The following is a 23,989-nucleotide window of genomic DNA, read 5'->3' on the forward strand; positions in this document are numbered from 1 at the left end:
TTGTGGTTTTACTTTGCATCTGTTTAATGGCTAATGGTGTTGAACATCTTTTCATGTGCATAACAGTAATCCATATATCTTCTTTGGTGTAGGTCCAAATGTTTCTCCATTTTCCTGTTGAAATGATTTTCTTCTTGAATTATAAGAGCTCCTTATATATTCTAGTTACTGGTCCTTTTTCAGAGAGATGTTTTGCAAATACTTTCTCCCAGTGTGTGGCTTGACCTTTTACTTTCTTAACAATATATTTTAAATGTATTCATTAACAATGTAATTTTTTAGTAAACTTTATTTTTTAGAAGAGTTTTAGATTCACAAAAAAAATGAAAAGTACAGAGAGTTCCCATATAACCTCACACCCAGTTTCCCCTATTATCAACATTTTACATTAGTATGGTATATTTTTTATAATTAACAGCCATATTTTAAGTTTCTGAGAGTTGCAACATCCTGGCCATTCCTGGACCTAGTTCTATTGACTGTTTTTTCTCTTGATAGGTCAATTCTTTTTTTTCCTTTTTCTTTTGCATATCTTGTAATTTTTGACTCAATGTAAAACATTGTATGTAAAAGAACAGCTGAGACTGAGGTAAACTGAATTTACTTCTGGAATGCGCATGGCTCTACTGTTGTCAGGCTATTGCTGTGAATAATTGAGTCTACCCAGAGCAGTGGAGGTGGGTTTGTGTTTTGTTGTTGCTATAGTAACCTTCAGTGCAGCAAAAACTGTGAATCCCTCCAGCAGGGGCTTCCAGGCACCTTGTGTTTAGGGTGAGGTCTGGGGTAACAGAGGGTTCTTCTTAGTGTTCCTGCTCCATACCCATACAAAAGAGGTTGCCTCTCTCCATGCTTGTTATTCCAGGCAAGTCTCATGGTGGGGTCAAAAGGGGTTTTCTTTATTCTCCTGCAGCAGCCTCTGTCTTTGACAGACCCTGTGCACCTGAGCTTCAGAGGTAAGGGCTTTCTCAGCATTCCTCCCTCTCCTGCCTGTGAATGACAGCCAGTCTCTACCTTGTATTGTTGGTGGGTCTTGGGTCCAAGACCCTAGCTGTGGCAGACCGCTATTTAGGATCAGTTCAGATCCTGGGCATAAGTGGATTTCCTGCCCCCTCCTTTGGTGGATTTATCTAGCATCAGTGCAGAGCTAGGAGAGTATATTTTCTATCCCCATCCCAACAGCTGCCAATCTTTGCCTGGATCGAGGTGTCTGGGCAGGTTTCTTGCCCATCCCCTGCCTACAACAGCTTTTGCGTCCTATGACAGGAGTTCTGGGATGCTGGCGGATTCTGCGCCTATCTTCCAGGGGCAGTTGATCATGACCTATGCACCGGCACCACTGAAGGGCTCTCTCTTGTTTCCTGCCCTGCTCCTAACTTTCTCATGAGTATGCAGTGGAGGCCTCTGGGAAAGTGTGGCAGGTAGACACAGATCCTCTTTGTGTCTGAGGTTCCTAGGAATTTGAAATTATCACACTAGCCCTTACTACCCTTTGAAAGCTCACAAAAATTTTAGTTGCTTTCTTCATATCTGCTTTGATGGCTGTGAATCCTCCTTCTTGGGCCCTGCCAAAGACAAAAAAAAATAGATTGTCCCTTCGCTCCTTGGAAACTAGGTCACCTGACTGCCTTTAGACCTCAAGTCTCTCCTGGGATGAAAAAAGGCATGACATTGCAGGTTATCCATCTTTTTCTCAGGGTTAAAATGGGAGCATTGTCTTCTTGAGGCTTTCCACACCCTAAGTGAAAGGAGACCTCTAGAGTTTAATATTGTTTAATACAAGTTATTGATCCTATAGGACATTAAATTGTAACCAAATACTTTCTCATTATTTTGAAACTTTCCTTTCCTTCCTTTCCAACAAAATTAAGCCTCATATTCAGTATGTGAGTCTTTTTTTTCACATTCAAATGATCTGAAGGCATCCTAGGCATATTCCCAATAAAACACACATGTCATGCTCACAGATGCAACATGAGCCCAGTCTTACTGGAACTGTACAATACCTCAACTAATTCTTCAGAGCAGGCAAATTCCCTCTTTCACAATTACGGCCTAGAAGACAGGCTGTTTCCCAAGTTTATAATTGCTATTCACTGAATTTCAAATATTTATTCTTAATTTTTAGCAAAATAAGGCCACTCAAATACATGACTCTAAGCAAAGGGGATACTTACTACAAACAATTTGCTTACGAAAGTAAACAAATCAAGACATATACGCAACAAAAAAAATACCTTTAAAAGTAATTTTTGTTGGGAGATTATGCTTATTACAACAGTGGAGCTGCATAGATGATCAAGACATTAATGACTCATTTCTCCCTGGAAAGGCACAATTCTAAGAAAACCAGCCTGATCACTTGGTAATCATATTTTTGTTTTGTTTCGTTTTTTATTTGAATGTTTGGGATTTGGGACTAAAAATAGGACTACCCACTAGCTAATTTGTCTACCCAAAGGACTTTCAACTATTTGCAAATCCCACTTCAAACACCAAATACACCATTATGGATATGCAAAAACTGCGCTGGAGGCTATGAAAGCCACTCAACTCAACTTCAGGAAGTATTCCAAGTAAGAAAAGAATCATGTGATTAAATGCCTGCTTCCCATATTATTCTCCACCTTGTCTAAAGGAAGGAAAGCCTTGGATCTTAAGAACTTAGGAAGTGAAATCACAAGGTTTAGATTTAGCAGAGTCATGAACATGGCAGAAACTCATGAAAAGTTGAACCAAAGAGAACCAGAGTATGCACACACAGTATGTAACACAGTAGCGATCATTTATAGTTACTGATTGCTGATCACTTCATCAGCGGATGCTCAAGATTACCAGGAATTTTTGTCACCAAATTGGTGTGATTTAATTTATATAGGACTTTCTTTCCAGTCCCCTTTTGTTGATCAATATTTGTAATACGTGTTGAAAGAATGAAGGAATTCTCCTTGTCTTAAATCAAATATAAAATATGGATTCATTCTATCATAATGGCTTTGAAATTTACACTAATTAGTATCCTATTTTTTTAAAAAAGTAATAAAAATCTGTAGGACGTAGTCACTCCCTACTCCACATCTATTTTTCATGAACCAAAAGACAGACACAGCCAAATCCCACAAAGCAATGTTTTTAGGCAGAATTGCACAGCGATGAAGACCATGGGCTCTGGGGTCAGTACACCTGGTTTTCAAATGAGATTTGTTAATTGTGTGACTTTGGATAAGTTACTTAAGCTCTGTAAGTCTCATTTTCCTCATCTATAAAACAGAGATGGCAGAAATAACATCTCCCGCAGATGGTTGTTATGAGGATCGAAAAAACATTGTGGTAAAGCATTCAATAAATAACATAAACTGTTATCACTATTATTATTCTGCCTATTTCAAAGCTGCTTCCTTATAGTATATCTGAAGAGGCCGCCAACAGTAGGAAGTCTATCCTAACTTGTGGAAGTCTGACTAAAAAAGTAAATCTAGGTGGGAATGGAAAATAACATTTTAGCTTTCGAAACTCCATGGGGAAAGAGAGGGAGGCAGTTCAAGCAAGAAGAGAAGTCCCCTCCAGAAGTGAAAAGGAAAATCAAACATATCCATAAGTAATTAATATATGGTGGAATTAAGAAGAAGTCTAATTTTCACAATTAACAAAATCAAAGCACAATGAAACGCTTTCAGAATACAGATCGAGTTCACCATTCTAGGAGTTCTTGCTTTTTCAATTTGCCTGTTCTCACAAGAACACCATCACTCTCTTCCTTTCCCGACAAATCACTTTTAATATAATTTAGCATGTGCATCCCAAAACAGCAATGTTGGGGTGATAAAGAATATCATCCTTGCTGTCGGAGAGCAGGACTAATATGGCTCAGCAGCTCAAGCATGTGACTGTCACAGAGTTTTAATAAACGGTCAGAAGAAGATCAGAAGATTCAGTTCACCACCATTTTCAAGATAAGTATATCAACATAAGGGATCATATTAACAGAGATAAATACACTGGCCCAAATTGCTGTGCCAAGAAGTGGCAGTAAAAACTCTGATTTAAAATGACACAGCAATAAAACTCAAAGTTAATGTCACCAACCTAACTCCAACTCTCCACCACCTTTCTGTAATGAAGGAAGTCTCAAAAGAGTAAATTACCTTGCACACCCTCTGGCTCAACTCTAATCTATAATGGATGCAATATGCATATCCTGAATTCTTTTCCTACTGTGTAAGCCTAAGCAAGTCAGAGACACGGTGGGTTTGTGCAATCTCAGAGAGCAACTAATCCCCTCCTTTCTTAGATGCCTTATAATTGACAGGGACTAGAGCACCGACCTTGGGTGCAATTAACAACTTATCAAATTATCGGTTTTTTCTTTCACATCTAGGGAGAGCTACTTCTCACCTTAACCAGATCCTGTAGGAAGCAAGTCCTAAGAATTGCTTGGCGGTTTTTACGTAAAATATTTTCTCTTCATAAAGATTATCTATAGCCTTATTACTTTCTGGCCATGAAAATATTGCTGCTCCTTAAGGCAGTACTATTTTGTCAATCAAGAGTTTCCCAGAGGAGCACTTCATAATCCAGAGGGTTCCATTCGGTGTTGATACATGGTTACTTTAAAGTGGCTATATCTTTAGCGCATGATTGATGGCTAGCTTGGGAAGTGTTGGGTGCATCCATTTCTGCAAACTCAGCTGAATTCAGCACCTGATATAGGTACTTTCTCCAGAAACATACCATTCCAGTACCCCCTCTTTGATGCTTGCTTCAATGATCTTAAAAAACCATTCTATTTGACCTGTCAACAAATGTTTAAATGTCAATCAAGGATTTCTTATAATATTTCTTATAGAGTTTTCCAACTTCATCTTTGTTACACAGTGGGCTGTTGTTTCTATGCAAAGACAAACATTCAAATTAAGATGAATGCCACTTCAGTTTCTTCTATAAGTGTTTTCAATTTAACACAGCAGCTGGCAAGCAGCCCCATCTGTATTTTCCACTAAAAGGTCTGGGGTGGGGTGGGGGCAGGGAGGAGCAGATTAGCTGATCGAGGAGTTGGGGGCAGAGGGCAGTGAGTGGAAGAGTAGGAGATGCTGTGAAAACAGTAAACTCAATAGAGACTCAAGTTAACCCTTAGTCCCCCTAGGAGTCTCTGCCCTCTGGTTCAAAAACAAAATGTCTGGACAAACCAGAAAACTAAACCGTTACCCACAACAACGTGGTGATCGCCTTTGAAGCCACAAGGGTGCAGGGCTGGTCCCCGCCTCTCACCGCTGTCACTGCCTCATGCTGATCTAGCCAGACTGCGACTTCCAAAAAGCTATCGGCAGGAAGGCAACTGTAATAATATCATGACAATAATTGTCGAAGTGATTACGAAACTGAAGGTAAATGTCAAACATTATTCATAAGGAAAAGATGCGTAATGTAAAAGAATGTCATAATAATCTGGGAGTAAGATGACAAAATTCCTGCTCACACTCCAGTTGTTTCAGAAGACATCATTTCATTATTCGCTTCACCTCAGCTATGTAAGGATGCTTTAATACGAGGAAATCTGTTCATGTAATACATCACATTAGGCCCAGGAAGAAAAAGACTCATGTTTTTAAGTTGCTAAAAAGATATTCAGTAGAATCAAACATCCACTCCCAATAAAAACGCCTTCAAAATTAGGAAAACAAAGATTTTTTTTAACATCATGAAGAAGATCTTAGGCTGACCGTCAATGGCAAAATAACAAAATACAGCATTTCCATTAAAATTTGGAATAAGACAAGAATATCTAATTATCACTATTACTTAAGACTGCTCTATAAATTCTAGCCAATGCAATAAGACCAGAACACAGAAATAAAAGCTATAATTCTGGTAAAGTGGGTGATAAAATTATCGTCTGTGTACGATTATGTATAACATTAGAGCTTTATCTTATATCACATATCAAAATAAATTTCAGATGGATTAAAAGTGTTAACTGTAAAAACGAAACCAAAGAAGTTGATTGGAGACATAAGTAAATATTAACTGATTTGGGACTAGAGAAGGGATTTATAAGGATAAAAGTAATCACAAAAATAGAGATCGATTGTCTATATTTCTCTACTCAAAAAAAAAAAAAAAGAAGAACCTAAAAGGCAAATGAGAAATTGAGTGAAATATTTTCAATAGTTATACCAGTTATACCACATATAACTAACAAGTTACATATGCTGTTATTTGAAGAGCTTTTTGAAATTATGGAAAAGAACACTTTGCCTCAACAGAATGGTAAGGACATGAACTAACAATTTAAGAGAAGGCCTTCATATTGAGAATAACCTCACAATCATAACGTTATGCGTATACTACAAACATTAGCCAGATGTTTTGGGTGATTACTACATGTCAGATATTCTTCAAGACCCTTTTCATATACCGCCTCTCTGATTCCTCACAATAGCCTTAAGCAGTCGAGAATTCTATACCCATTTTATAGATGAGGGAACTGAGGTTTAAAAGACTAAACAACTTCTAACTTGTCTAAGTAAATTGTAGAAAAGAATTCAAACTCAATCCTATCTGAGACTGTACCCTCTATATTCCTCCAGCCTGGAAGAAACAACTAAAATTATCGATAAGGTGTAATTCATCAGTGTTAAAATTTTGGAGATCTGCCCTAAAAGAAAGCATAAAATTCTAAGGTAAACCACATTTTGGGAAAAATCTCTGCAACCTCTAAACAATAATGATTATTTTCCTTAATATATAAAGAGCTCTTGTAAAGCAACTAGAAGTGGTCTAAGACCAAGAGAAAAAAATAGGCCAGCACCATGAACAGGTAATCCACAATTACAAATATAAAAAGCTGCAAATATGAAATTATGTTGACTGGCAATCCAAGAAATCGAATTCAAAGGACGATGAAAGGCTTTTTCTCAAACATGATGTTTTCACATAATATAGGAATTAGAATAATCAATAATAACATGAGTAAGGCTTCAGCCCAATAAGAAAATGATTAAATTAATTATGGTGCTAAACTAAGATGGAATACGTCTCTGTATTAAAGTCATTTTTCAAATGGTATCTGCTGACATAGGAATAGCCTTACCCTTATCCATATACAGTGTAATACCAGATCTGTGCATATGTACAAGACAGATAGGCTTACACATAAATGAGTTTTAAAGAAATATAACGTAGTGTTAGAAATTGTAATGCAGACCATTTTAAATTTCTTCTCAATCTGCTTCTCTGTTCTCTGAATTTTCTCAACTCAGTGTGTTTACTTTTCAATCAGAAATATTTTCAAAATGTTATTATAAACATAATGATTTATTCACTATCAATAAGAATGCCTTAAATCTGTAGAGTTCTTTTAGAATTTACAAAGCCACTTCATAAATATTATCCCATCTAATTCCTACTACAACCCTGTGAGATAGATACTTGTACCATTTTATAGAAGAAACAACTTCTCTTAAACTAAAATGATTACATTTCTCTGTGTCTTCCAAGGACAGGCCCAGTTGCAGGAAATAAAGGGGTCCTTAAAAACAAAATAAAATGTTTAATTATAAACAAGACCTACAGACAACTCTAAACAACGTCAGTCACAAAGCACTCCTCCCTAAAAAGATCTTTTCTTGGCCTAAATGCAGTTGTTGTACTACTGTTGAATTTTAATGGTACATACATTGAATTCAAATTAGCATCTTTTTATTACCTGTCTTTTAATAAGCATCATGTTCTACATGGAAGTACACTCAGAGAACTCCTGGTTATACGGTTGGCAGCAACCCACAGACTTGGTTCCAAGAGCCCTTTTCTAGAATAAGTTGGTAAAAGTTGTCCTGTCTGTTCCATAGCTTTGAAATAAACACTAACAGCACCATGATTTGACAAAACTTGAGTTACTTCAATTCTGTTATTCGTATGTGACCAGCTGGCGTTTTTATTTGGGCTGAAAATTCAAAACACTGAAACAGAGCACAAACTGTAAGGCATAAGACTTTACTTTGGTTAACTGCAAATTCTGTTTCATAGATGAGAGATTTTTATTAAATTTGAATACTTTAAAGTTGAAATGTATTTCTTATTTTAATTGTTAATTGCTTTAAAACTAAAGAAGAAATCAAGAAATAATTACTGTGTATTATGCCATGACTATTGCTTAAAATCACTGTGTCAAATAGTTGTGGGATGTTAAAAAACGATACACTGGGGGTGTCAAACAGAGTAGGTACATCTCTAGTCTTATGATAAAATTATGGTATGTTCTAGGGAAAACATCTTAAAATTTGGAAAATCTGTTCACTATGATTTTGGTAAATAAAGAACACATATCAATTATTTTCCCTGACTTTCCAGACATGTTCCAAATGAAGTAGGTCTTACTTTGTATTTATGTAACTTTATGGAAACACAACAGTGAGGTTTTTAGAGCTCGTTAGATCATTTACTTCAATTAGAAGCAGTAACGAAATCTCTTTCAACTATTAGATGTGACTTAGTCTCTAGATAAGATAGATTGTATGTTTAATGCCTTTTGGCATGATCCACAGTTATTTACCCTTAATTGTTTTTATATTGACTGAAAATGAGGATTCCCCTCCTTCTCCTCCCAGGCTTCCCCAAGTTCAAATCAGTGGTTGATCTGAAATAGCATCTTTTCCATAAAATTTAGAAAATAACTGTTAAAAACCTTTCAACTTTAGCGCTAGTAGGAGTAATAATAAGCCTTTGCCATAGCCAAGGACTCGAAGCTGCTTCCTGCTCTCCACAGGCAATGACCTTGAGAGGCCATGACCATCATGGTTCCTGCTATTCCTTCCCTCACGACGCACAACGTTCTTCCAAATACCTTAGGGTAGCTCTTGCTTATTTCAAGGACCAGCCTGGGCCGAGTCCATGTCATCTGACTCATCTTACTTCAAGAAAATTCATTTCCAAACATATTTCTGAAGAACCAGAATCTGAGCACTTACATAATCTGAAAAGAAAAATGCATTTTTTATCAAAACTTACTTCTTTCTTATTTCATGGTATGCCTCAGTCAACCACCTAAGGGCAGACAAGGTTCATGAGGACATCCTTAACACACCAACCCTGTCTTTAGCATCTTTTTGTCACTCAAGAGTGAGGAAGGAGGCATGAGTACAACAATGACTTCTTTAAGACTTGAGATGGTAGTGTAGAGAAGAGAGCTTTCCAAGAACAGCAGGATGAGCAAAAGACAAGCCATAAAAAAACACCACGAGACTACCCAAATCTGGATTAACCCATCGAGTGCTACAGTTTACTAAAACTGTGCACAATTTACCCAATCCCTCCCCTTTGGGGCCACAGGCATCTTTACACTGGTTATCTATTCAGAGTCCATGACGAGTGCCTTGCTCTTTGCAAATACATAGGGAATTGACTTTTGTGTTTGAAAAGCCTTGTTGAGGAATTTCCATATTTACAGCATGGATACACTCTAAGAGCATATTTTTTAAGAATTCAAAAGTAAGAAAAGGATTACAGATATCATAAAATCTAAAACCAGTTTACAAGTCATACCAAGGGAAAAAAAATACTCATTTTGTGGTCAGATTCTGTTTTCAATTTCACATTTTACTGTCTTAACTGTATGATTTGATTCCAAATTGCTTCAGGTATTTACACCAAACTGGACCCACCTTAAAACAATGAAGACTTGCCACCACGGAAGATACTCTAAAGAGTGCTCTGCAGGCCCCAGAACTTCAGAGATGTTTTGAGTAATGGCAACCCTGTCATCTACCCAGAGATGGTTTGGAGACTACAACCTAATTTTGAATACCTACATTTTGAAATGTTTATATTTTTAAAAATCATTTTCATTATTTTATCTTCAGGCATATAATAATGACTGGGAATCATTTGTTCTAAAAATCCAGCACCGATTAATTACCAAACACCCCTCTCATCAGGAATGAGAGCTGGCCCAATGGGCTCTGCTGTACGCAGCAGACACAGGACCACTGCGATAGAGGCTGCAGTGCCCAAGCAAGGCTAAGTATGGGGTGATGGGAGCCGACACAGATGAGCACTTACCAGGAGCCAGGCTATTTACCTGGCAAATGCTTTTTTCTGGATGCCTGTTAACATCCAGCAATTTGCTTTCAGCTGGCAAGGCCAGCAATACACCTTCACTGTCCCACCTCAAGGGAGTACATCAACTCTCCAGCCTAATGTCATAATTCAGTTTGCAGGGCATTGATCGCCTTTCCCTTCCACAAGATATCACACTGGTCCATTACATTGATGACAATAAGCTGCCTGGACATAACAACTACTCTGGACTTATTAGTTAGACATTTGCATGTAGGAAGGTGAAAAATCCAACAAAAATTCAGGGGCCTTCTACCTCAATGAAACTGTCAAGGGTCCTGTGATGTGGGGCATATTGAGCGTAAGTTGTTGCATCTGGTCCCTCCTACAACCAAAAAAGAGGCACGATATCTAATGGCCCTCTTTGGATTTTGGAGGCAACATTTAGATGTGCTCCTCCAGCCCATTTACCAAGTGACTCAAAACACTGCTAGTCTTGAGTGGGACCCAGAACAAGAGAAGGCTCTGCAACAGGTCCAGGCTGCCAAGCAAGCTGCTCTGCCACCTGGGCCATATGCTCCAGCAGATCCAGTGGGGACACCCCATCAATGGCAGATAAAGACACGCTGCTTGGCGCCTTTGGCAGTGCCTCTAGGTGAATCACAGTGCAGACGCTAAGGATCCTGGAGCAAGACCCACCAACACCTTAATTTTGGACTTCTAACCTCCAGAAGTGTCAGAGAATGAGTATCTGCTACCTTATACATCCAGTTTCTGGTACTTTCTTATCACAGCCCTAGGAAACTGATACAAATTTTGGTCTAATACGTTCACGAGTATTAACTCATTTAACTCCTAAGAACCCTATGAAGGCATCACAAGTGTTAGCCACTTTTTACAGAAGAGCCAAAGATGACCCAGCATGGCGCAGAGCTGGGACGTGAACTGTGCAGTCTTGTTCTGAGGCTCTGCTCTTCACCTCTACACCCCAGCGTCAGCAGGAGGCGTGAGAAGAATGCACGGTACTCTCTTTCCTGGCTCAACTCCATGGGCTGCCGTAACTCACAGAAACCACGTCATCTCAGTTTGAGAGCTCGGCACCGACTCGGCTCTCAGCCCACTGCTGCTGAGGGCAGGTAGGAAGCATCAGAAGAATGGGTGACCACCTAGTACATGATTTGAGGCCTGCCCACAATGCCCACAAATACCTCATATTTCATGATAAGTGATTTATTGTGTTAACAGCGGCTGTTTGGCCCTCTAGCAGGGCCTAGACTTGCCCGACCCCAAGAATGATCACTTCCTTAAATTTTGCACCCTGGCGCCTCACTTGCCTCTCCCTTGCCCTAACCCTGCTGCAGAGGTCTTTTTAACTTACCTGCAGGAGTAGCATTTTAAGTCCCAGTTCTTCTTTGGTAGCATTTAATGAACAAACATATTTTGATTTTAAATTTCATCACTGATCATCTTTACTCAAGTCTTGAAAAGACAGTTGGTATTTTTTTAACATCTGAAATAAACACAAGTGCAAAATTCTCCAACCCTTAGTATTTGTAGAAATAATATTCAACTTTCATATAGTGAAACTACTACACATCAGGCACTGGGTTAGGCCCTCCACATACACGTCCATTAAATTGAAAGGAGGGACCATGTCTGTCCAGTTCACTGCTGTGATCCAAGGGCCTCAAACATTGCATGTGCTAAGTATCTGTTAAGTAGATGGATGGACAGATGGATGGACAAATGGATAGACAGATGGATGGATAGATGGATAGCTGAGGGTCCACGTCTGTGGAAACTCCATAGACACTAAACTACAAGGAGCAGGAAGAAAATGGCAGCCCCACCACCACCCAAGCTCCTGTCTTCTTTCTTCACCTTCTTTCTACAACATTCCAAGCAGGCACTGAAACAAAACAAAAAAGCCTAGAAGGACCTTGGCTTGCCTAGGCTGAGGATACTCAAGGATATTGATTTGAGTTGGGAAAGCTGAACTTTGCCAACTTTCAGTCTGTCCCTAGTAATTTCATGAAGTAGAGGAATTCTTGGGAGAAGGAATATTTATTGTCATTTCAGCTCTGCCAGGACCCAAGGCAAAACTCCAAAGGACAAAGCATATCTTTGCCAACCTCTCTCTTTCCTTTCTAAATACTTCTTCTATATTTTCCACCCTGGCCCCAGACAGAGAAGCCCTCATGCCACCTCTGTCTCTCCAAATTCCTTCATCCTGGGCCATCTTTCCCAAACGTCCATTAACAGCCCCGTTACCAGAAGAGCCTTGTTACTTAATTAAACTCACACTAAGGTGTGAATGTAGCTGAACACTCCTACCCCATTCTTAAATAAGGTTATATTAACTCAAACAGCTTTAATTGGTAGTGTGTGGCAAGGAGAAGATAGCTTTCAGGTGAAGAAGACAAGAAGCCTACCCCATCCACTATCTACCCTAGGGCCTGCCTTCGGCTTTTCCAAGTTGGCTAGAAGACAGAACACCTTTGCAGCCCCGCACCATCCCACCAACCGCAACCCCCATTCACAAGGATTGTTGAACTTCGTAGGACTCGATAAAACAGCACGCATAGCCTGTAAACTGCACCACAAACACACGAATGATGAGGGTGCCTTCTATATATATGTAGTTATGTATATCCTATAAATACTATTGCGTAATGTTCCTATTTAGAAATAGATCATGATACCTAATATTTGTATATTAACACCGTGTTTCTCCATAACCCTCTAATCTCTCCTTCACCTCCCTCACTGGTATCAGATGGTCAGAGAGAGAAATGAGGGCTCTTCAATGTCACCCCCACGAAGATCCTAGTCTCCTCTCCCATCCTTCCTTTCCCACCCTCTACCATGGAGGCGGCACTCCTGTCCCCCTGGAAGCAAATCCACCTTTCCCTTCCAGTGCTCTGGGCACAATTCCGTCCCACCTCCTTGATCTCTTGGGTCATCTCCTTTCTGTCATATCTCCACTGTCTCCCTTTCTCTGGCTCCCGACCACCAACACTTAGACATGCTCCAGTTTCTCCCATCCTCAAAAAAAAAAAAACCCAACAAAACACACACACAAACTCACAAAACCCTTCCCTTGACCCAAAGTGTCCTTTCTTCCTCTAGCTATGGCCTTAGTTTTATCTTTTTAGTCCAACTGCATTAAAAAGTTGTCTGCGGTACATTCAGACAATGGAACATTATTCAGTGCTAAAAAGAAATGAGCTATCAAGCCATGAAAAGACATGGAGGAACCTCAGATGCATATTATTAAGGAAAAGAAGCCAATCTGAAAAGGCTACATACTATAGGATTCCAAGTATATGACATTCTGGAAAACGCAAAAGTACAGAGACAGTAAAAAATCAGTGGTTGCCAGGGATGAATGGGCAGAGCAAAGAGGATTTTTAGGACAATGAAAATACTCTGCATGATACCATGATGGTGGATACATGTCATTATACATTTCTCCAAACCCATAAAACACACAACACCAAGAGTGAACCCTAATGTAAGCTATTGAATTTAGGGGATTATGATGGGTCAATGTAGGTTCATCAACTGTAATAAATGTCCTACTCTGGTGGGGATGTTGATAATGGGGGGGGGGTGGCGGGGCGCTGTGCATGTGTGGGGCAGGGGACGTATGGGAAATCTCTGCACCTTCCTCTGAATTTTGCTGTGAACCTAAAACTGCTCTTAACAAAAAAATGAAGTAAAAAAAAACAAAAGTTGTCTGTGGTTCCTGTTCCCACTTTCTCTCCTTCCTCCCTTTGGTCCCATCACCTAAACCTACAATGTCAGAGGTCCCCAGTGGCATGGTTGCTCCTTGCCATGGACACATTTTAGTTCTTGTCCTACTTGGCCACTATCTGACCAGTCCCACTGGCTCACCCTTTTCAGCTTCCCGCGGAAGTTCTTCTTCTGCCCATCTCCTAGGTCATAGGGTTCTCCAAGGTTCTGTCCTTGTCCCTTCTCTCTTATCCCTCTACAGCTCATTCGTATTCCTTGTTTCAATCCTAAACGAGAAATCTGCAGGTCATCCCAGCCTCTCTCCCCTCGAAGCCCCGTCATCCAAACAGCCATCAAGTTTTGTAAATTCTATCTCAGGCACCTCCACTGCTCCTCCCCCATCATCACTACGCAGTCCAGGCCACCAGCACATCACTCGTGACACTGCAAAAACCTCCTGATTGTTGCCCCTGCCTCCAGTTCAGGGTCCATCAATAGCTCCCTTCTCAAGGTACACTCCAAACTCCTAAATGTGACTTCAAGGCCATCCAGGACCAGCCACTGCCTGTCTCTCCATCTCTTGCCACTTTGTCCAAGCATTCCGTGCTCCAGCCAGACTGAATTCCTTTCAATTCCTGTTGCCCTGTTGCATGCTAAACTTCCTCCCTTTCCTGGCCCTGTGCACACTGTTCTCTCTGCAGAGAATACTCTTCCCCTTATGACCCTTTTCTTCTTCAAGCTAAACCCTCCCAACCCTCAGTTCTCAGACCAAATGCCAGTTCTGGAAAGCCTGCCTTGACCCCACATCCCTACAAACTAGGCTGGAGGTGCCCGTCTGTCCATGACATCAGGCGCTCCCCACCAAAGCAATCATCCCACTTGGTCATTACTGTTGATTCCAATTCATGTCTTCCCTGCTAGGCCCCAAGTTCCCTGAGAGCAGGGCTTCTGCCTCCTGCCAACCACAGGCAATGGGACCCTCGCAGAAGATTCTGGCAGAGAGAAGCCTGGTAAAGTAATGCAATAATGTATGTAAAGCTTTACTTAATCCCCACCCTGTGAAAATATTTTATCCCAAGTTCACTAAGGAAGAAATCACAGTAGTCAGAGAAGCTAAACACAGGCAGAGGAGAGATTCACCCAACGTTTTTTCTTTCAACCTCTATGCTCCTTCCAAGCTCCCGGTTTTCCAAACCTACAGACTTCCTTTGGAAAACAGAGAAACTTACTTTTTACTTACATTTGAATTCACCTAAGGGGGGAAAGTGATAACTGTTGACACGATTAAATGAGCACAGCACCTACTTACTGGAGCAAGTCCCACAATCCTCCAGTCCTGTCAAGTGATTCTTAGGGAAATTCCTCAACTTCCCTTCCTCTGTAAAGATTCACTATTCCCGCCTTGATCGCCCTTGGTATAATCCAGTTTCAAGCCATCGAACATTCTCATCAAAGTACAAAAAATCACAGGGATCCATGATGCAAATGACTATGAAGGAAACATGAGCTCCGCTCTAACACACAGGATTCCAAACGCACGTAATGCACACGACACATTCGGACCACAACAGAGCCAAGGAAGCTGGAGAAATTACAATAATGGGCATCACAGTTTAAAGGAAAAGTGCTAGTACTGTTTGCAAAGAAACAAGCTGCAACAGAAAGCACACTCTTCAATAATTTAAAATCTAAAACTTAAGCAACAGATTCAGAATGACCAACATGATCTGGCACCACACACTTGTAAGCTCAGTTTGGCATACATTAATTATATTTTAGTCTCTATTTCAGGTGTGGGTTTTTCTTGTAACAAATATATAAATAGAGAGTCACGGAATTTTTCTTTAATTAAATTTGTCAGCTCGATTTTTTGGTCCCCAGGTGGAGCATCAACGAAGGAGGTACAAAACACTTCTGCCCCCATATTACTCCTTCATGCATTCAAGACAGAGAATTAAATACGTATAGAAAGTGAATGGGAGTGTGTCTTCATTATCAAACATATTATGGGATTTATATAGAAGTTGACTATTTATGTGGAAAGTAAATAGTATTACAATGCAAGTTAAAATTTTCTTCTAGAAATTGCATATTAATTGCATATAAATTGATATAAAATATCAAATGCACTACTGTATCATGCATCGATCCAGGCAGGAGACCACAGGCCAAGGCCTACACCCAGACATTTCATGTCCTTACGATCCTTTCCAGCTTCTAAGTTTGACATCTAGGCTATCTCTTTAAGTACCAGAACCAAAATATGTTACCTCCTGCACACCGCTGTCACCTCCAGCCCACACTCTCCTCTGCTCTCTCAGCCCCATGCACAGTTCTTTTCCTGAAGAATAAGCAAGCCCTTGACACACCTTGTTCTCTGCATCCCTTTCTGGCCCAGACTTGACCTGTGCCCTCACCATAAGCACACAGCCTCTCAGCCTAAGCCCCACCTCACTTCCTGGGATGTTAATCACAAAAGTCTGATTGACCTTGAACTCCTCCGACCTGCCTGCCGTCCGTCTCCAGGACTGAACCTTTATAGTGACGGTCAGAGTCCCTCCATCCACGTTAGACATCACTCTAACTCTGCCTGCCTGGGAAAATCGTGCTCTCCATTCCCCTGTTTTGGGCACCCATCAGGAACACAGTCAGGCCGAGTAACTGGAACATGTGTTTAATTTGAGGCAACCTGTCCTCCTGACCTGCCCTCTTTATACAGTTTTTATGAAACAAATTTATACTCTCAAGCAGGTTATTGGAATTGCCTATCTTTCCTGCAAGATAACATATGGATCATATTAAACTCTTTATTCCCGTCGGCCCTAGATATTATCTACTTTTTGCAGAGTTTTTTGCTTGAACTTCCTTAAATCCAGACACGATGACCTTTACTTAAGATTATAAAGCAATGCAACTGCCAGACTGAGACGAGCACACCATATTTAAATTACCCGCACTTCCCTACTAGGTGCTGTGTTTATGGTCCCCTGCCAGCTGCAGCATCTTGGCCATCATTTTCCCCTGGGTTTCTCCACCTCTTGATTTTCAAGCTGGGTGCTCCTTTTCCCAGGGAACTGCACCCGGGCTGGAGGATTACCTGTGCAGTCTGCTTCTCCCTTTCAAGTCGGGATGCTCTCTCCGGACCGCTACAGAAACCTAACTGAACAGACTCAGCTGGAGGCAGAGCTCTTGTGTGAAACAAGACTTTCTGTTACTTAATTATTCAACACCCCAGTCCACAGTCCAGCATTCCTCACAGAGCAGCTGCCATAACTTCCGGCTCCTTCCCCGAGGCTCCCTCCCCAGGGAATTCCTTACTGGCTAGTGAAAATCTCACTTCCTTCCACATGCCAGTCCACTCAGACTTTCTAGAAGTCACAGTTGTACCTACTTCATTTCATCTGGATTAATACTAAACCAGACTGGATTAATACTAACCCAGCACAGACCTCGGCAGCACATCCTTAATGGCCCCGTAACCTCCTGCGTCTTTAGCACCAATCACCTCCCCATACTTAAGTGGCAAGAACTCATCCCAAGAGGACTGACAGGTGTTTGAGCTTTTCTCCCAGAATCTTCACGTTCCTGGTTCAGTGTTCAAATTTGCGGCAGCGCTGGGATTCGACGTTACGGAATTGCAAGCCGACAGGGCGTGATTTCCCACTCTTTAAAGAGTTCGCCAGTTTTCCCCATGAGTTTCTCAAAAAGGCAAGGAAAAGAATGAGAAAAAGGAAGGTCGGAAATGATGTAGGTATTAAACATTCTTCTGGTACCCTTCAGACCCAAACGCTACCACAGAGGGTATCAGGAATTGCCCGTCGCTCCTGGAGAAGCACCGTGCGTCCGCTGCCTGACAGGTGAGCACCCGAGACCAGTGGAGACTCCGTCTTAGTTTAGAATTAACATCTGGGTGCTGGATCTTATCTTACCAACCACTGGTGACACCAGACAGGAAGGAATAAAGAGCGACTACAGAGAGAACACAGGAGAGAAGCCCAAACACCCAAAGCATACTTGCCTCCCATCTATCACCTGTATGGGCCGCCAAGCCTGGGCTGGGTGCGTCCCCTCCCGCCCCGCGCCCCGCGCGCCCGGGCGGCGCCTCCTTACCTTGCGGGAGTACGGGGGCTTGCTCAGGTGGATGCCGTCGCGGACGAGCTTATCCCTGATCATGATCTTCAGCTTCAGTTTGGGGTAGCTCACCGGCTCCCTGCTGCGGGGGGCGGTCGTCTGGCTGCGGGGGTCCCCGCGGGTGCCCTGGGCCGGGCCGCCGCACGGCTCCCCCCGGCGGCCGGTGGGGACGGCGACCGCGGGCGGCGGCTGCGGCTCCAGGGTGAAGTAGAGGCCCGCGGCGGCGGCGTCCTGCTCCCGCAGCCGGCGCACGGCCTCCAGGATGCGGCGGCGGTGCGCGGGCGCCAGCACCCCGATGGCGTCCAGGTCCGGGTCCCCGATCTGTTTGCACACCTCCAGGTCATCGTAGCCGTTATCCACGAAGGACTCTGCGTACTGCGGGAGCTGCAGCGCTTTCAGCCACTCGTAAACTATGTTGGTGCACATGGTGGGACTGGAACCCCGCCGGCGAACGCCCTCCCAGCGCCCGAAAGTCACCAGTTCTTGGAACTTTTAATCCTCTCCTCCAAGGGGAAAAAGAAACCGCAGTAAAGTTTCCTTTTAAAGGAAAGGACAGGGCCGGAGACAGAAAGCCATCAGAAGAAGCCCGAGGAGGCAGAAGCGTAAAAGCGGCAAAGTGAATTCCCCAAGCAGCCTGGAGCTCGCGGGCACCGGCGGCTGTGCGAGCCGCTCCGCGCCGCCCCTGGATGCGCCGCCGCCGCGGGGAGGGGCTGGGGCGGGCGGGGCCGGGCACACCCCTCGGACCCGCGCGGGCTCAGCGGCGCGCCGGGTCGCCCCCGAGTTGGCCCAGCCCAGACCGTCCCGGGGCTGCGCGCCGCATCTCGGTTTCCGGCCGCCGCCGCTGGCGTCTGAGCGCGCGCCCCGCGCTGGGGAAGCGGCTCCTGCGCGCAGACCCGCGGCCGCCCGGGAGCGCCGCGTCTTCGCGAGTGCGAGTCTCTGTCGTCCTCCTAGTGGGGACAGGGTGTCTCCTAAGCTGCCGGGCTGCAGCGGCTGCCTTGGATGGCTTTTTGCATTTCTTTTTAATCCGATTTCTCGAGCCTGTGAAAATCTCTGCGCTCACTTCCAGAGCTCCCCTGACTCCAGCCTACGCGCCCGCGGGCCGCCCAAGGGCAGGTCCCCGCGCCCAAGCCGGCTGGGCGAGGCTCAGAGGTCAAGTTTCCCTTCGCCTTTCGCAGTCCGCGTTGGATCCCCCTTCCTCGGAGCCCGCGCGCAGGCCGGAGCCCCGCGGTCTGGCTCGCTCCGTGGACGCCCGCTCAGTGCCCGGAGCGGCGGCGCTTTGGCCCGGCGAGTGGGCGCGACGCGGGGACCGCGGGTGTCCAGCCCGCGCTGCGTGCGGCCCCTCCTCGCTGCAGCTGGGCTCGCCGGGCGGCGGGAGAGGCTGCTGCTCTGCCAAGCTCTCCTCTAGGCCCCCGGGTCTGCGAAAGTTTGGGATGGGTTGCACTTGCCCCTCGGCTGGCGCATTCCGCACGGCTCCCCACCCTACTTGCTGCCGGGTCCTCTCACCGTCGTCTCCACTGTGCTCTCTCTCTGGTCCCCCCAACTTGCATTCTGCCCGAGCCCCCCGGGGTGGCTCTGCCCCCAGGGACGCTTCGAGGCGTTCAGTCCTGGAGTTCGGGGAGCAGAGCCCTCTCCTCCCGCCCCGGGGGCGCGTGGACTTGCATACACCATCACCTAGCTCCCATTAAGGGGGACGCTCGGACATCTCCGCCCAAGGCACTTTCTCTCTAGAGAATAATAACAAAATCAACCGAGTTTCCACATCCTGCCTAATGCCTGAGCAACCGCCTGGGTGGGGACCCGAGCGGCAGGTGGAACAGAGCAAGTACCTCACCTTACGTACCTAACGCCCTCCTGGAGCTAAGAGAATTCTGGTGGAGGTACTCGGTGGGGTAGGTTCGCTGTCTCCTCCCTTTCGGTACAAGGAGATCAACTTCGCACGTGAGCTGTTTCAGGACCTGAACTGGACACTTTGACGGAGTCTCGGCGGGGCGGGACAGCCTCTAGCCCCGATCTTGGGAGGTGGACAAACGATGTCTTTTTTCAGACCTGCGCGTTTGGCCTGGGGCGGGGGGTGGGGGGGGGGGTGGTCCCTCTTTCCTAAATCAGGAAAGTTTAACCCCTTTGGGGACACAGACCCCTTAAATAATCAGATAGCTTTGGCCCTTTTGCGCAGGAAAACACCCGACGTAGGCACATCCAAATTATTCCCTAGAGTTGCGGGGGAGTGGGGAGGATAGCATCGCTTCCCAAGCCCCAGGACTTGGCGGATCCCACATTAAGAACAGCAGCCAGGAAGGACCTGCCTGGAAGGAACCTGTTGGGGGCGGGGGTAGGGGAAGGAGCGCGAAGAGCTGTGGGGTCTGGGCAGCATCCGCCCTGGGTCACCCAGGCCACCCCTTCCCGAGCCCGAGCTAGGGTCGCCGCCCCGCTAGGTTGCGTTGCTCCTGGGCTCTCGGATGCTGGCAGCACCCAGCCCTCTCGGCCCGCGAGGCTCGCCTCTCGCTCGCCAAAGCGGACTCACAGTGCCCCCTCGCGTTCGTGTGGGCGAATGTTAAGGCGTTGTCGAAGTCCCCCCAAACTCAACTCATTCGGCAGAAGGAACAGAGCTTCAAGGCTTTATACTAGTTCCCCACCTCCCTTTTAAAATACGAATGTTTACATCACGTGTACCTTTGTCCCCCAACTCTCTTTCATAAGGACCTTTGATTTTTAGGAGGGAAATATTCCAGAAGTTAGAATTATGCTGCTAAAGACAGAAGTTATAGCAGATATTTGTTTGAAACTTACTGTATGCCAGGTATCTGTGCATGTATCTGTACATATATGGTAAGTAGTATTATCCAGTATCTTACGGAAGAAGAAATTGAGGCTCCCAAAGATGACACTGTTCACGGTGGAGCGAAGGCGCAAACTCTGGAGAAATAAATTCAGCGCCTGCCTTCCAGATGCTAACCTTGCCAGTCTCCAGCGTGTGCTGTGTAACATGCAGGAAAAATTGGGCTGGTTGTAATAAGGGAGTTTTGATTTTTTTTTAGACTTGGAAACTTAAGACTCCAGGGTGTTAGTATTGCATTGTTTTCTTTCCCGAGTTGTGTGCAAAGTCCAACAGGACTGTTTAGTAGTTTTCGCTTGCCCATATACAGCCTTTTCTTCTCCGGGAGCTGCAAGACATTCACCTTGTCTCATTAATCCTCAGTGAAGGCAGCAAGTATTTTTATTTCCATTTTATAATTAGGCAAACTGGTTTGGGGGAAGATGAATGACTTGCCCAAGGTCATCCAGTAAATCAGGACAGACAAGAACAAACCTGCGTGTCACAGCGGCTCCTGAACAGGCGGCTGTGGTTCTCCTTTATTTATGTGCGAAGTCACCACCCAGTTAGGACATAAAGCATCCTGGTGGGTGCTCTCTGTGGAAGCGAAGGCTTTTATAAATTAATCAGTTGTTAATCAGTCGTAAATAAAACTCGCTCACTATGACCTCTGGAGAAGTCTCACTCTCTGGAGACGTCGCTACTCTGAACTTCAGAGGAGGTTTTCCCGATTTCCTTCTCCTTCGCTTATCTCCTACCCTTGCTCAAGTCTCTCATGTGTGAGTTTCTATATGCTTCCTGAGCATATAGAAACTTTTAATAGATTCAGTTCTAGAGGCTACTACGTGTAATCTCAAATGCAGAAGCTTTATAGCCTGAATGTGCCTCTACCCATGGCTGAAGTCCAAAGTAAAAATGAAAAGAGCGATCCGCTAATTTTGAGATTTAGAACAAGTGTTTTAGAGCCAGAAAGCCATTTGAGATCATCTCAAGCATCCTCATTTACATGGAGGGAGTGGAGGCTCAGGAAGGTCAGGTTACTTACCTAAGGTCACAACGCGCGTTTGTGACAGATCTAGGACAAGAACCCAGATCTGTTTCCTCCTGTCCTCTTCACAATGCACTGCATTATCTCATCTTTGCTGTAAGCGCCTGGCTACTGTCAAAACCATTCATTTACTCATCAAATGTTTATTAAGTAGGCACTTCAGTACCGGGCAATGAAGGAAAAAGAGAAGAGTTTTCTTCATTAATTGGAAATGGAGAGATTTCCACGTTTTAAATGTGTGGCAAATAAACTCATGGCTTTTTATAGGTTCATTCATGAATTAGGAAGATTACAAAGGTGATATTATCTTCTATCTTTAATTATCCAAATTCTGTGAGTCATAACATTAGTCAAAAATTGAAACTGAACTATATTTTGCATCCAGACAAAAATGTACTTTAAAGAACGAGTCGGGAGGGGCTGGCCCCGTGGCCAAGTGGTTAAGTTCGCGCGCTCCGCTGCAGGCGGCCCAGTGTTTCCTTAGTTCGAATCCTGGGCGCGGACATGGCACTGCTCATCAGACCACGCTGAGGCAGCGTCCCACATGCCACAACTAGAAGAACCCACAACGAAGAATACACAACTATGTACCGGGGGGCTTTGGGGAGAAAAAGGAAAAAATAAAATCTTTAAAAAAAAAAAAAAAAAAGAACGAGTCGGGAGCTGGCTCAGTGGCGTAGGGGTTAAGTTCCTGTGCTCCGCCTGGGAGGCCCTGGGTTAGCGGGTTCAGATCCTGGGCGCTGACCTACACACCACTCATCAAGCCACACTGTAGCAGCGTCCCACATGCAAAATAGAGAAAGATTGGCACAGATGCTAGCTCAGGGTGAATCTTCCTCACCAAAAAAAAAGTGGTCGTCATGCCGCTAGGCACAGCCTTAGAACAGCAAATTAACTTACTCAACACACATTGTTGAATTCCTGTAATTCTACACGTACTTTTGAGTGACATTGTTTTATTAGAGTTTTTTCTTTATATAAAAATGTTCAAAATATTTATTGTGGCGTTTATTATTTAATATGTTTGAGTCCAGACTTTTTTTTGCAGAAAAGACTTCTTGCCTAATGAAAATCAATGGGAAAATAGGTTGTGGAGAAAGTTTCTTTTTAGACACCATTTCAGAACTGTTTTGTAATGGTAATCACTCTGGCAAAATGCCTGTTGATACTCTCAATGTGATAAATTAATGATAATTATCTTCAGATTTTAAATTCTAAATATCAGAAAACAGCTTTTCTACTTTGCTCTGACTCTGTAACTTGATTTAAGAATATAGAGTGAAAAATAATTTGTTCTGAAATTTTCTGGGTGCTGGACAAGGTTTCATACCATTTTATTTTGAAGACAAATGTTCGCACATAGGGAGTGTAAAAAGTAAATTCCATTAACATCTATTAAATGTCTGTCCCCAGGGGGTCTCCCCTTGTAAAAGTCAAGGATATATAATGTTACTCTTAAAATGCAGAATATGTCTTGCCTCTGTTTGAACCATGAGCTAAAAAGCATCTAGAAGAAACAGATGCCATAGGAAGAAATGAGAATAATGGTCTTGAGCGATGTAACAGGCAGTCTGTTCTCCAGCGGCTGGGAGGGAGGCGCTGGGTTGGCAACTTAATTGGGGGCTGGCTGGGTGGGGCATCTGTTAATATGTCTGAGCTGTATACATTATACTTGTGTGTGACAACACGTATGTGAAGAAAGGAGAGACAGGGAGCAGCAGAGAGCAGCGGGATGCCATAAGATTCTCCATTAGTGTTAGAAGAGGACTTTCTTTCTTTAAGAAGGGAACAAAGGGAAAAAAAAAAATGTTCAAGAAGTCAGAGACCTGGAGGTCACTAACAGAAAGAGAGTCAAGCAAGAGACTATTAGTGACAGAAAATAAAATGAGATTCGTTAAAAAAAATCTTATCCTCTTATCTTTGGTAATCCGCAAACGTTCTATATTTTAAAATGCGCTCAAGTAGAGGAAGAAAGGATCCACCAGCATTTCCCAAGGTAAGAATGATGGGAGGAATATTTTGTTAAATCATAGGCAGCTCTTAGGAGTCTCTTTTGTTTTTTCTTCTAAATCTAAGTCAGCAAAGTTAACTTTGCCCCTAAAAGTGAGGTTATATACACTCCTACGAGTGAAATGATATTGATAAACACTATTTCAGATAAGTGCAAGTTATTTACATAATGAAAACAATGAAATCACTCAATTTATGACGAG

The 23,989-nt window shown here is 43.6% G+C and overlaps 1 protein-coding gene across 2 annotated transcripts in view; it reads right to left on the reverse strand.

Annotated features, from left to right (window-relative positions):
* Positions 1-18,577, reverse strand: part of SAMD5 (sterile alpha motif domain containing 5) — a 186,025-nt gene extending 167,448 nt beyond the window's left edge. Inside the window, exon 1 of one of the 2 annotated variants that reach the window (XM_070602979.1) lies at positions 17,896-18,472. In XM_070602979.1, the coding sequence (XP_070459080.1) occupies positions 17,896-18,342 (447 nt within the window). In that variant the 5' untranslated portion in view covers positions 18,343-18,472. Of the gene's footprint in view, positions 1-17,895 lie in introns of both variants that reach the window. The other variant, XM_070602980.1, reaches the window with a different exon arrangement.
* Between the last annotated feature and the right edge of the window lie 5,412 nt (positions 18,578-23,989).

The sequence above is a fragment of the Equus przewalskii genome, chromosome 32 (assembly GCF_037783145.1).
Source record: "Equus przewalskii isolate Varuska chromosome 32, EquPr2, whole genome shotgun sequence".
Classification (NCBI taxonomy): domain Eukaryota; kingdom Metazoa; phylum Chordata; class Mammalia; order Perissodactyla; family Equidae; genus Equus; species Equus przewalskii.